We start from the raw sequence: 13,704 nt of genomic DNA, 5'->3' as shown, positions 1-13,704 counted from the left end.
GTAAATAACCATGGCCTTTTCCTCACATAAAATTCATGAGTGCATTATAGCTCATGAGCACATAGAAACCTGTTGAACCAGGGATGATTGTTGACATGAAAAGTCATGAATCACATAACATAGGATGTGGACTAGACCTTAGACATCTACTAGCCCCACTGTCCAACATACCCAGAATAAATCCCAAGAAATATTAGGCCCACAGAACTTCAATATAAAACCTTCTACAATTCCATGGTCTCATAAGTTAGGAAAAAGCTTCATACTATAAAATATTCATAAGGCATACATGCACATCACAGTCTCTGAGATGTGCTCTAGAAAAGAAACCTGCTAGGTATAATCAGACGTTTTTGTGGCCATATAACTATTTTATTTACACAAAGTAATAGGGTTCAGAATGATTTAAACTTGGAATTTCACTAAAAGTGTCTTGTCACTTCCAGTTAACTAAAATGAGTTGACTCAGGTCCAATGTGACCAATGATCTATTTAATTAAATTTTCTCTCAATTCTTTCTTTTTTTATGGATTGGCCAAAGACTTTCTCATCATCCTAAAAATTACTACAACAGCCTCCTAGCAGTTCTGCCTGTTTCCCATCCTGCCTCTCTGCAGACCATGATCTACTCAGCAGCCAAAGAATATTTATAAAAAGTTAATCAAGCCATGTCACTCTGCTCAAAATCTCCAAAACCTCATCTCCTTAGAACAAAATTCAAAGGCTTTACCGTGGGCTTCCAGATTCTACAGAATCTGAGCCCCAGCTGCCTGCCCAGTCTTCTCTTCTGGATTCTTCCTCTCACTTATCCGATCAGGCCATGATGACCATTTTGCTGCTACTTAAACCTTTTAAGCATGTTTCCACCTCAAGGATGCTCTCAACTCAGGGCCTTTGACTTTTCTGTTTCCTTTTATTGTAATAATTTACTGTAGATGACCACATGATTTCTTTTCTCTCATCATTCAGTTTTCTGCTCAAATATTGCCTTATCAATAAGGGGCTCCATGACTGCACCACAGAAAACAATACATCTCAGCATTCCTTTTTCTTTTGCTGTGCTCAATTCCCATCCCAGTTCATACAACTTTCTTACTATTCATTTATTTACTTACTCTTGGACATGCATATACATGCATACACACACACACACACACACACACACACACACACACACACACACACTCTCAAAAATGTTAACCCTACAAGGCCAGGAATATCGTTTTTTCTCATTAACATGGTCCCTAATAAAAATATTTAATTGACAAAGGAATTAAGAATAAATAAGTGGATGAATCCACTTCTTCTTGAACAGTCATTTTTAGAGAGGGAGAATAATATGAATAAGGGCTCATTCATGTCCCCAAGAAAAATCAATAGAGCCTTCAAGATCAAGTGTATAATTTTAACCTCAAAATGAAATCTACATCAGACTCCCCTCTCCATATTGATTACGCATAGCCCATAGCCCTTTAATTCTCTAACACACAAACTGTTCTTAGGGCTTTTTCTTATGTACAATGTTAATTCTTGACTCATTCTTCATCTGTGCTTCCATATGACATTTTAGGTATCTTTCCATTTTCAATGTACATCACAGCAGCCTGTGAACCTCTAGACAACAGGATCATGTCGCTTTAACTTGTGTGGTAAAACACCTAGTGTTAAGCCATATGCACAAAGAACTGCATAAAATCCTTTTAATGACAAATTAGATTTTATTTCGGTTCATTACGCATGGGTTTTCAGGCAATGTTCCGGATTTCATGGTTTTGTTTATAATGAATCATGGCCCCCTTGACAAACAAGAAAGTAATTAAACTAACCAGGTTATCAATAGAAGCTTGTGATGGATCTCCTGTTGCATATGGTTATTTCATCTTCAATAATAGTTGGATATCATAAAAGATCCAACTGGCCTCTTAGTGTGACAGGGAGAGGAAGAGAGATTAAAGCCTCTGAGAACAAGAGTGGAAATACAATCCTACCTATGGCTCTCACAAGCAAAAAAGTATCATAATAATTGACAAATAAGTGGGGTTTTATTTATAGATGCCTTTTGTATATTTTATTGCCTTTCATGGGGAGATGTGAATTTTGCTTTGTAAAGATAATTAAATTTATTAAATGATTTCTTATATTGTATGAGTGTGTATATATATATTTGTGTATATATGTACATGTACACACACACGAATAAATAGACATATATACACACAGAGATATATATACACATATATGTAATATGTACTTATATATTTACATATATACTATGTATATACATATATAAATTTGCATATGTATTATGTCATAACATTTTCTTCTTCAAATATTTTTGGTAACACTTGTTTTTATTATTTTCACCAAGATATTAGCAAGCACTTTAATAAAAATAACATTTCTTTGTAAGTTTCTTTCCAGAACTATAAATTGAACTTTAACTATTAAGAATAAAAATACCACAGAGAAATAGAGGTGCTATAATTTCAAAGTGAAGTATCACCCTTAACAGAAAACGATGAATTTCCTAGGGTATTTTTAAAAGAAAACACAATGTTCTGTTGTAAGGGTGTTTACAGTTTTCATATTCACTGCATATTGAAAAATCATTAAACTCTGTACTTCTTTATTGCTTTCTAAAGAAACCTAAAATATATCCAGAGTGCACACTTACTCAGGTCATTTGTCTGAATGAATTAGTATTTGCATTTTCATGATTCCTGTGGTGTTGAACGCTTTCCCATAGTGTTATTTCAAATATGTAGTATGTTAAAAAGATTGACAGAAAATATTTATGAAAATAGATACGCATATCTAGAAGATAGTTATGGTAGGAGATAGATGTAGCTGCAACACCAAAAGGAATGCACCATCCATGGAAGAAATCATTGATAAGCTAGAGTTCATTACAATTAGAAATTTTGGCTCTGTGAAACACACTATTAAGAGTCTGAAAAGACAAGCCACACATTGGGGAAAAGTATTTGAAAGGCACATCTGATAAAAGATGGTTATCCAAAATATACAAAGAACTCTTAAAACTCAACAATAAGAATATAAACAACCCAATTAAAAAATGGGCCAAAGACCTTAACAGAACCTTCGCCAAAGATATACAGATAGCAATTAAGTATATGAAAAGATCCTCCATGTCATATGTCAGCAACGAAATGCAAATTAAAACAATGAGATAACTCTACACACATAATAGAATGACCAAAATGCGGAACACTGACAGCCCCAAATGCTGGCGAGGATGTGGAGCAACAAGAGTGCCCATACATTGCTGGAGGGGATGCAAAGTGATAGAAACAGTTTGGTAGTTTCATGTGATCCAACAATTGCACTCCTTCGTATTTACTCAAAGGAACTTAAAATTTATGTACACAAAAACTTGTGCATGGATGTTTACAGCAGCTTCGTTTATAATTGCCGATACTTGGAAGCAACCAAGATATTGTTTAGTAAGTGAATGGATGAATAAACTGTGGTACTTCCAGATGATGGAATCTTATTCCGTGCTAAAACGAATTGATCTATCAAGCCATGAAAGGACATGGAGGAACCATAAATGCATAACACTAAGGGAAAGAAGCCAACCTGAAAAGGTTACATGCTCTATGATTACAACTATATAACATTCTGGAAAATGCAAAACTTTGGAAACAATCAAAAGATCAGTGGTTTCCAGGAGTGGAGGGGTGATAGAGATTGCGAGCTAGAGTACAGAAGATTTTTAGGACAGTGAAAATAATTTTTATGATATAATGATAGTTATATGTCATTATGCTATCATCTAAACCCATATGATATACAACAGCAAGAGTGAAACCTAATGTAAACTATGGATTTTAGGTGATACTGTTGTGTCAATATAGGTTCAACTGTAACAAGTGTACCGTTGTGGTAGGGGGTGTCAATAACAGAGAGGCTATGCATGTATTGAGGCAAGGAGTATTTGGGAGATCTCTCTACCTTCCACTCAGTTTTGTGTGAACTAAAACTGCTCTAAAAAATTAAATCTATCAGGGCGCCTGGGTGGCTCAGTTGGTTAAGTGACTGCCTTCAGCTCAGGTCATGATCCTGGAGTCCCAGGATAGAGTCCCGCATTGGGCTCCCTGCTCAGCAGGGAGTCTGCTTCTCCCTCTGACCTTCCCCCCTCTCATGTACTCTCTCTCTCTCTCATTCTCTCTCTCAAATAAATGAATAAAATCTTTAAAAAATATTAAATCTATCAAAAGAAAATGACACATGCATACAACTCTTAATGTTTCTCTCCAAAACTCATCGACTTAACTGTCTTACCCATCTCAGGCAATGGGTATTCTAACCTTCCAGTTAAGCTAGATGAAGTCACCCTGGACTCGTTTCTTTTTTTCACATCTGTTAGGAAAATCCTATTGGCTTCAGCTTCACAACAGACTCCAAAGCCAGTTACTTTCACTACCTCTAGTGCTGCCACCCTAACCTGAGCTGCCAGCATCACTTGCCTTGCTTACTGCAACTGCTTCCTACAAGAGCACAGCTTCCCTCTGGCCTCACTATGGTCTTTTCTCAACACAGCAGCCAAAATACCTTTGAAATGAACATCAGATTATATCTCTTCTATGGTAGTTCACCACTTCACTCAGAGTAAAACCAAGTCCTTAAAATCGCCCTTGGCTGATCTTCCCACCTTTGGCCTTATGTATTAGTCAGGGTTCTCCAGAGAAACAGAACCACTACCTACACACACACGTATGTATAAATCTTTAGATGTCTAGATAGATAAATATGCACACACATATTTACACAAATCTACGTACACACACACATATATATAAATCTATAGATGTCTAGATAGATCAATACACACATACATATTTATACATATCTACCTACACACACACACACACACACACGCAGAGATTATATTATGAGGACTAGCTCACGTGATTATGCAAGCTGAGAAGGCCCCCGAACTGGTGTCTGCAAGTGAAAACCCAGGAAGTTCAGTGGTATAGCTCAGTCCAAGTCTGAAGGCCAGTGAGAACCAGGGGAGCCAATGGTATAAATCTCAATCCGAGGGCAGAAGACCAATGTTTTACCTCAAGCAGTCAGACAGAGAAGGGGGAATTCTCCCTTCCTCTGCCTTCTGTTCTATTCAGGCCTTCAATGGGACTGTATGGTGTGCACCCACATGGGAGAGGGCCATACACTCCACTGATTTGAATGTTATTTCCATCCAGAACCAGACAAACCCAGAAATAATGTTTAATAAATACCTGGACACTGCAATGCAATCAACTTTACACAAAATTAACCATCACACTCCATCTCCTGATAATCTCCCTTCTTTCTCTTTGCTTCAGCCACATGGTTATCTTTGGTATTTTTCAAGCAAACCAGGCTTGCCTCAGCCTCACGGCCTTACTGCTAGCTGTTCCCTCTTCGTGGAAGGCTCTTTCTTGAGATATCCACAGAGCAAACTCACTGATCTACAGCAGTCTTTACGTAAATCACACTTCCTCAATGAATCTTCCTCAGATAACCCTACATAAAATTACAGTCCATTCCTTGAACATATTTCTCTTATCTTGCTCTAATTATTTTTTCCCATCTTTCTTACCACCTTCTAACATTTTATTTAAATTATTTATTCTATTTACTGATTATAGTCTGTCTCCACATCCCTCCCTCCATCTAGAACATAAACTTCATCACATCAGAAGGATGGACTGCTTTTTGCCTTGAAAAATATCTGGCATATATTGATGGCTCAACAACTATTTGATGAGTAAAGGAGGGGCTATGCTACAAAGAAGCTTTTTAAGCATCAGTTTGTGTGTTTTGATCTCTGAACATGCAAAGATAAACGAGATACTCACCCTGCCTTCAGGCAGCTAACAAGCAAGGCTGGCATACCCATAAATAATTACAATACAAGATAGAAAGTATATGGTATGAGAGAGATTTAGATAAACTGTTGAGAGAAGGGAAAACTATTTTCAACCAGAGCAACAGGAAAGAGTATGGAGACACCTAATTGAGGCTGCATCTGTAGAAATGGAAAAGAATAGCATTTCAGGTAGAAGAAACAACCAAAAAAATCACTAATGTGCTAAAGCGCAGGGAACAGGCAGAAGAAAACACAAAAATGAAAAGAGTTCAGGCTTTGAGTCAATATGCCTAAGTCAATATGCCAATATTAAGCCCAAATTCTGCAGCTAAGTAGCTGTGTGACCTTAGGTAAATTATTTAACCTCTCTGAGCTTCAGTGTTCACATTTCTGATATTGGGATAATCCCATCTAGCTTAGAGTATGACCCTGAGGAAATCATGAATGTAAAGCACCTAGCCCAGTGACTGGCTCCCAGTGATCACTCAATAAACGAGAGCTATTATGGGAGGGTAGTTTGACTGGAGTACAGATGAAGCGTTCCCCTCAACAATGCCATTTTTCCATCAGGAAGCAAGGCCAAAATGTATTGCATTTACTCTGCATTCCTTGGGAACATTCATCTATTGTCCAACTTGAAAAATGAAGCTGAAAATGACTAGTCTTGTATTAGAAGCATAAAACCCTGAAAATGTGATGCATTGGCCTATCAGGCATAAGATTGCTTTGAATATAGAAGGAATCAAAATATATGTGTGTTATATTTCTGCTGATGAGTAGTTTTAGTTAACCACCAGGTTCTTTCTTTCTTTGTTTCTTTTTCAGTCGCTCCTACAATTCAGGAAATTAAATCTGGCACCGTGGCCCCAGGACGCAGTGGATTGATAAGATGCGAAGGTGCAGGTGTGCCGCCTCCGGCCTTTGAATGGTACAAAGGAGAGAAGAAGTAAGGACTTTGTGATTATTACTGTGTTTCAAGCACTTTGAGCTAATGTGTTTGTGTTTCAGATACTTACTTGAAGCCATTTCTTTAACTGGCTTGAATGATTCTCAGCAGCCTCCTCGCAGTCAGGCAAACTGAAGGGGCCCACATGGGAGGGATGAGTAGCTAATAGCATCTAGAACAAATGTCCACTTTGGTTTTATATGATCACAGAAATGCCTGCAAATCCCGTGTCGCTGATACATTTCATTTCTTCCCTTCCTTTCTGAACCAGCACACCATTGGTCTTGCTGGCAACCATGTTTACTTGGGAAGCGAACCAGCTTTTAAAGAACTTGGGCACAGCTTTCATGAGTGCACTCCAAAAGCAATCGGAGCTGCTGTCTCTGCTTGGCTTCCTTGAGAAGTCTCAACCCTTTCACCTGCCGTACTCTCCTGCAAGGCATTTTAACATTTCATTTTATAGAACACTATGTTTTAGATATTCTGTCACTAAAGGGCCTTTAGAGGAGATAAAATACATGGTTAAAGGACTAACCAAGGGGATTTTAGGGCTACTGTGATTGTCCCCTTGAGGAGCCCCAGGAAAAGCCTTGACAAGAGCTATTGAACAAGAGAAGACAGGACTTGACTACTTTCTCTTTACTTTCAACCAGTAGGCTCATTCAGACCTCTTCAGCTGCTCTTATCAAGCCATCAAAGAAGAATGGGACCCGTGTGGGTTAACTGGAAGATGTAATGTAAAGGGGAGGATATTATCTAGAATATATATATGTATGTATGTATATATATATATATATATAATTTTTTTTTTTTTGCCTCAAAACTAGGGAAGAATGTGTTCAAGAAAATGCTAGGTTGGGCCATATGAAACTGCCGTTTTTAGTCAAAAAAGCTAAATATTGGCAATTCCACACTGTTCAACATATATATGTATGGAGTTTACTTATTTATACCATGGCTCATGACTAAGGACAGCTAAATGTCTGAACTGAAAACTAGTGAAATGACATAAGAGCTTAGATATTGCCATAATGGATGACAGTGGATGGGACATAGCAGGTACTCTTTTTTTTCTTAAACTGTAATCAAAAGAAGATTTGTAAAAGACCTTCTCCTTCTTCAACACCAGCCTTAAAAATAAAGGATATCCCCATAACTATCTCATTTGATCTGAATAACCGACTCAGTTTTTATCTACAATTATTTGCCGCTATTTTTATGCAACCTCTTCTGTAATTTGGGGTACTCAATCTTTAATTCTTTTTACTACTTAATGTTTTTACTAATTCTAAATCTACCTCTTTGGGGCTTCATAGAAGCCCCATTTTTTATGTTCTTAGAATTAGATAAACTAGTCTGTGGTTACCTTTGTCCTACGGTACAGTATTGTATATCAGCCAATAACCTTTCTCAGATCCTGATAATCCAGATTCAGAAGTTCAGTTTTTGATTATATGGACAAACATCTAGAAGAGTGTTTTCCAATCCTCTGTAAGTTATGAAACCCTTTTTTCAAATACAATCTTATGTGGAAGTCCAGTAAGTAATATCTTTGAAAGCAGGACTTCTCTGGTAGATGTGGGGTGAATGGAGCTTCAGTTCCATGTCTCAGAACCTTCCCTTGCAAGGGCCCCCCAAATCTCTGGTTCTTCCACAAAGTACAGATTAAATAATGACAAACTTTTTACATATCTCTCAAAGTCCCTTTTGAATCTGTGTCATACCTTTCTTACAAGCTAACAGAATTATCCCTAGTAGTATAAGTGAGAGCTCCTTTGTTAAAGTCCTTTTGGTTTCCAGTATTTTGTGAAATGATGTCCTGAATTTTTTTTTCTATTTCTCTCTCTTTTCCTTTCCTAAATTCAGCAACCATTGTCAGAAAAGGCTACAATAATCCTTAGTCGACTTTCTTGGCCTATAGCAAAAACAGCAAAGGACCCATTGGTGTCCATAGTCATAGCTTCAGTGACTTTTTTCCTACTGGAGAGATGTACTATAGCTTTTATTACATTTTCAAAGGAGTTTAGAACCACTGCTAAAAAAGGTGGATTGATTCTCTCCAATTAATGACCTTTCCCAACACACTCACACACCTAGAGAAAATCTGGGAGCTGTGAAAATCAAATGCACTCGTCAAAGGCAAACATATTTTATTTCAAAGTGAAATATGTATCTGTCATTCGTTAAGGTTATATCTGAGGAAATACTCAAATTATCAAATACCACAAGAGTGTATAAAATCCTCTCAAAATTACAGTGAAGCAAATTTGAGAATGTGCAAGGAGTAGGAAATAGAAGGGTTCTGGTTGTTGCTGAATGGTGGTTGTTATACTCATTGAGTGGGTTTACCATGCTACCTTCTGGGCCCAGGCCATTCAAATATTTATCTCATTAAAATGAAAAACTACCTATGTAAAAAGCACCTGCTGTTTGACAGGCACTGTTCTAAATTGTTAACAGACATTAACCCATTTTATTTTATTTTCACAACAAACTTATTAGGTAGATACTATTATTGTCACCTTTTGCTTGGGGGAAACCAAAGCACAGAGTGTTTTTAAGTAATTTGCACAGGTTCATACAGTTAGTGGCAGAGCTGGGATTTGAACTCAAAAGTCTTGCAAATCTTCATGCAGAGTCCATGCACCTTGTGTAGGTTATGGCACTTCAGAGACTATCAAAAATAATTTGAACTGTCAGTGTTAAATGGCAAGGGTAAGGGCATTGCAGGTCAGTTATGAATTAGCAAAATAAAAGACTGCACATACAAACACTCACACTTTCTGAATTTACTTAGTCAAAGACACGGAAATAATGGAATCAAGGTAGACACACAGAGAAGAAATAGAGCATGTTTTCGAGGTCACTAACAGAGAAACATGAAGCTGTCAGAGACCCTGTCAAAGTGTGGCAGAGTTTTTACAAGATCTGGAAAAGTTCTATTTCCTAGAGATATTTTCTACTTCAAGCTTGCAAAAATATTCAGAAATAACTTATGTCTTCACTTCTACTTAAGAGAATGTTTTTAAAAACTCATCTCTTTTAAATTAAGATCTTCAAAGGCAGGTCTTCATTCAAATAAATATGAACAAATAACATAAACAAATAAAAAAGGCAGTACCTGAACATCCTTAGTCTCATCTCTGCCTATAGTTCTTCCACATCTTATAAAATCCATATCTGTGTACTGAGAATAATCTAAAAACCTTTAAAGAAACGTGCAAAATAAAGCACAATTTAAAGAAACAAATGCTTACTGAGGACAAATCATTTTCAAGGTTCTTTAAATTCTTTTATCTCACTTATTGTCCAGAGTTCTGTGAGACAATTTATTGTCCTCAATTTACTGATGACAGAACAGCACAAGAGACTTAACCTGTCCAAGAGCTCTCAACTTCAAAGATGTCATCAAGACACATTTTATTGTTAACCTCTCAGTCCACATTCTTTCTCTGGTATACACTGCCATTCTTAGTTATCTACTGCTAAATAAGAAATTAACCTAAGACTTAGCAGCTGAAACCAGTAAGCATTTGCTGTCACAGTTTCTGTGGGTCAGGATGGGAGCAGCTTAGCTGGATAGTTATGGCTCAGGGTCTCTCATCAGGTCGCAGTCAAGTGTCATCTGGTGCTAGTCATCTAAAGGCTTGACTAGGGCTGGAGGATCTGCTTCCAAGGTAGCTCACTCAGATTCCTGGCAAGTTAGTTCTTGTTATAGTCAGAAAGCCTCAGTTAATTGCCTTTTCATAGGGCTGCTTGACTGTCTTCTTGATGTGGTGATTGACTTTTCCCAGAATTAGTAATCCAAGAGAGAGCAAGTTAGAAACTGTTTATGACCTAGTCCCAGAAATTATGCTCTGTCATTTCTGTAATATCTTATTGGTTAAACAGGGTGACCCTCTTCAATGTGGAAGGGGAAAATGGGGACATGAATATCAAGAGTTAAGAATCATCAGATACTATTGGGGCCCCTGGGTGGCCTAGTCTTTTGGGTGTCTGCCTTCGGCTCTGTTCACGATCCTGGGGTCCTGGGATTGAGCCCCACATTGGGCTCCCTGCTCAGCGGGAGTCTGCTTCTCCCTCTCCCAGCCTCTCCCCCTGCTTGTGCTGTCTCTCTCTCAAATAAATAGATAAAAATCTTAAAAAAAAAAAGAATCATCAGATACTATCTTCAAAGATAGGCTTCCATAATGGATGACAATAAAAAAAACCTATTTTTTTACATTAGAAATATTAGCCATTTGGCCTTTAGTTTATTACACTGTTTAGATAAGCACCATGAGAATGACTCAAGTTATATACTTGTTATTAAAATATTATCCTTTGGTGTAAAATGGTTATTTTTTTAACACCACAGGCTCTTTTAGCATACCTGATAGAGACAGTGCTCACAGACTTAATTTTACTCCATATGCATTTTATTTTTGGGAAAATCAGAGTTCAGGGTTCAATTATATAAAAAAAAAAAAATTTAAACTTTTTTTTCCTTGATAATAGAAAGAGACTCCTTATATCCAGTGAAGGGCGTTTTCAGAATAGGCAAAGTACTACTAAGGAAGTAATATCTTTGATGACGTGAAATTAAGTTAATCTATGGCTTGAGAAGAGTATATTTATTTAGGATTAAGACCAAAAACATAAAATAAATTTGAATGGCCTAATGTTTAAGTATTACAAAAACATGGGCTTTGTAACATTTTGTGAAGATGGCACTGCCATCTTGTAATGGTACCTACTTGGTAGGTAGATCAATGATGTAAAACAATGATCAACAACATTTTTGAAATATATATCCCTACGAGTAAAATTTAAAACTTAGGAAAAACTATTAGTATGTGAATTTGTTTGTAAATTATTATTTACAAGTAATTATTTGTAAACTGTGTATATGCACTTTTGAACTAATATTTTGCAAACATTAAATGACCTATCACAGATAAAATTTAAAAGATGAGATACAATTATAACATAAATGGGCATTCTATTATTTTCTTTTCATTCTATTATTTTCCAACAGATCACTTTATACCCAATTTGGAGTACCTGCCCTCCATTTTGGAGACTCTTGTAAAGTATGTTAGTTTAAAATAAGGAATTTTAAGGAATTTTCAAGGGCAATTTTAATGACAGGGAAATTTTACCCTACCTACCAACTTTGTAATTTTATAACACATATAACTCACTGTATACTATCTTACCAATTTCTCATACAATTCTAACTAGACTTTTTAAAATTTAACTTTATTGTAGAGCAAGAGAGGGAAAGAGAGAGCACATGCATGAGTAGGGGTAGAGGGGCAGAGGGAGAGGAAGAGAGAGAGAATCTTAAGCAGCCCCCTGCTCAGTGCAGAGCCCATCATGGGGCTCGATCTCATCACCCTGAGATCATGACCTGAGATGAAATCAAGAGTTGGATGCTTAACTGACTGAGCCACCCAGGTGCCCCATAAAATTCTAACTAGATTATACCTGAGGGAAAAAACTCTATCTCATAAAGGTAAAATGACTTGTTGAAGGGGAAGTACAGAATGGGAAATAAAATCTAATTCCAAGGTAACCTTGGTAGGTGATGGATATATTTATGGACTTGGTAGTGATGGTTTCACAGGTGTATACTTACCCCAAACTCATTGAGCTGTATATATTATTCCACAACAAAGTTATTTTTAAAAACAAAAACAAAACCAACCCATAATTTCCTGAGTCTTGTGTCAAGATATCCCTCTTCTAGATTTTATACAACTGATTATTCAGAAGAGACTAGAAATAAGTTAATTCATTCTCTCCCTCTCTTTCTCTTTCTCTACCCACTTTTTTCTCTCTCTCTTATCTTCTCATTTGCAAGGCCATTCTTATAAGATTAAGCAGTTACATATTTTGACTTAGAAGGATACTGGAAATAACCCATTACCATCCCATGTTAAAAATAATCTTCCTTCCTGACCTGAGATTTTATGTATTCATTCAACAAATATGCATTGGGCATTTAACTGTGACATAACTGGAAAAGACCGAAAACAAATTAAGTTCATGCATTGAAGAAACTTCTGTTTCTGATGATATTTCACTTTTTTTTTAAAGATTTTATTTATTTATTTGACACAGAGAGAGAGAGAGAGATAGGGAGAGCAGGAACACAAGCAGGGAGAGTGGGAGAGGGAGAAGCAGACTTCCCACCAAGCAGGGAGCCCGATGCGGGGCTCCATCCCAGGTTTCTGGGATCGTGACCTGAGCCAAAGGCAGACGCTTAATGACTGAGCCACACAGGCGCCCTTCTTCTTTTTTTTTTTTTTTTGTGACAATATAACAAGTTTACTGCATGTGATATAATACAAGTCTTATATGCAACATAATGACTTTGGTATTACAGAATTTAACCTGTTTTGTAACTATCTTGTGGTGTTACTCTTTGCTTACCTGTTCTGTGTTGCACCAACAGACCCCTTTTCCCCATAGCTTTTTACTGTTAAGAGTTTCTTTCCCTTAGAAAAGGTGAAAATGCTCAAGTTCCCACCCATGAAAAAAATGTTAACCCAAATTTAAGTTTCAGCATATTTTAACATTAGAAATAGGGTCTGTGCAACACCTACTTTTACCTGAATAGTACTCTACAAAAGGTTATAGTGTTGACCAAAAGAAGACACAGGTTTCTCATTAAACTTTTGTTTTAATGGGTCTCAAAATTCTGTGACAGATTTTTGGTCAAGTTGTTTCCATTAAAAAGTACTGATTTTAAAAACTAATAACTTAAAACTGCCACACACACACACACACAAAAACACGGTCCACAAAACATCCTCCTTTCCTTCTGAAGGTTTTACGGTGCACTGTTATCATTAACCAGTCTTTTACTATTAAACTTAAATGGCCAATTGACACA

The 13,704-nt window shown here is 36.8% G+C and overlaps 1 protein-coding gene across 2 annotated transcripts in view; it reads left to right on the top strand.

The window, feature by feature from the left end:
• NEGR1 (neuronal growth regulator 1) overlaps positions 1-13,704 on the top strand; it is an 857,231-nt gene that overhangs the window by 656,935 nt on the left and 186,592 nt on the right. For both annotated transcript variants that reach the window (XM_027620493.2, XM_027620504.2), the window contains exon 5: positions 6,704-6,824. In XM_027620493.2, the coding sequence (XP_027476294.1) occupies positions 6,704-6,824 (121 nt within the window). The remainder of the gene's footprint in view (positions 1-6,703; positions 6,825-13,704) is intronic.

The sequence above is a fragment of the Zalophus californianus genome, chromosome 4, assembly GCF_009762305.2.
Source record: "Zalophus californianus isolate mZalCal1 chromosome 4, mZalCal1.pri.v2, whole genome shotgun sequence".
In the NCBI taxonomy this organism is placed as follows: domain Eukaryota; kingdom Metazoa; phylum Chordata; class Mammalia; order Carnivora; family Otariidae; genus Zalophus; species Zalophus californianus.
The sequence above is the reverse complement of the archived record's forward strand: the minus strand, read 5'-3'. Positions and strand labels throughout refer to the sequence as shown.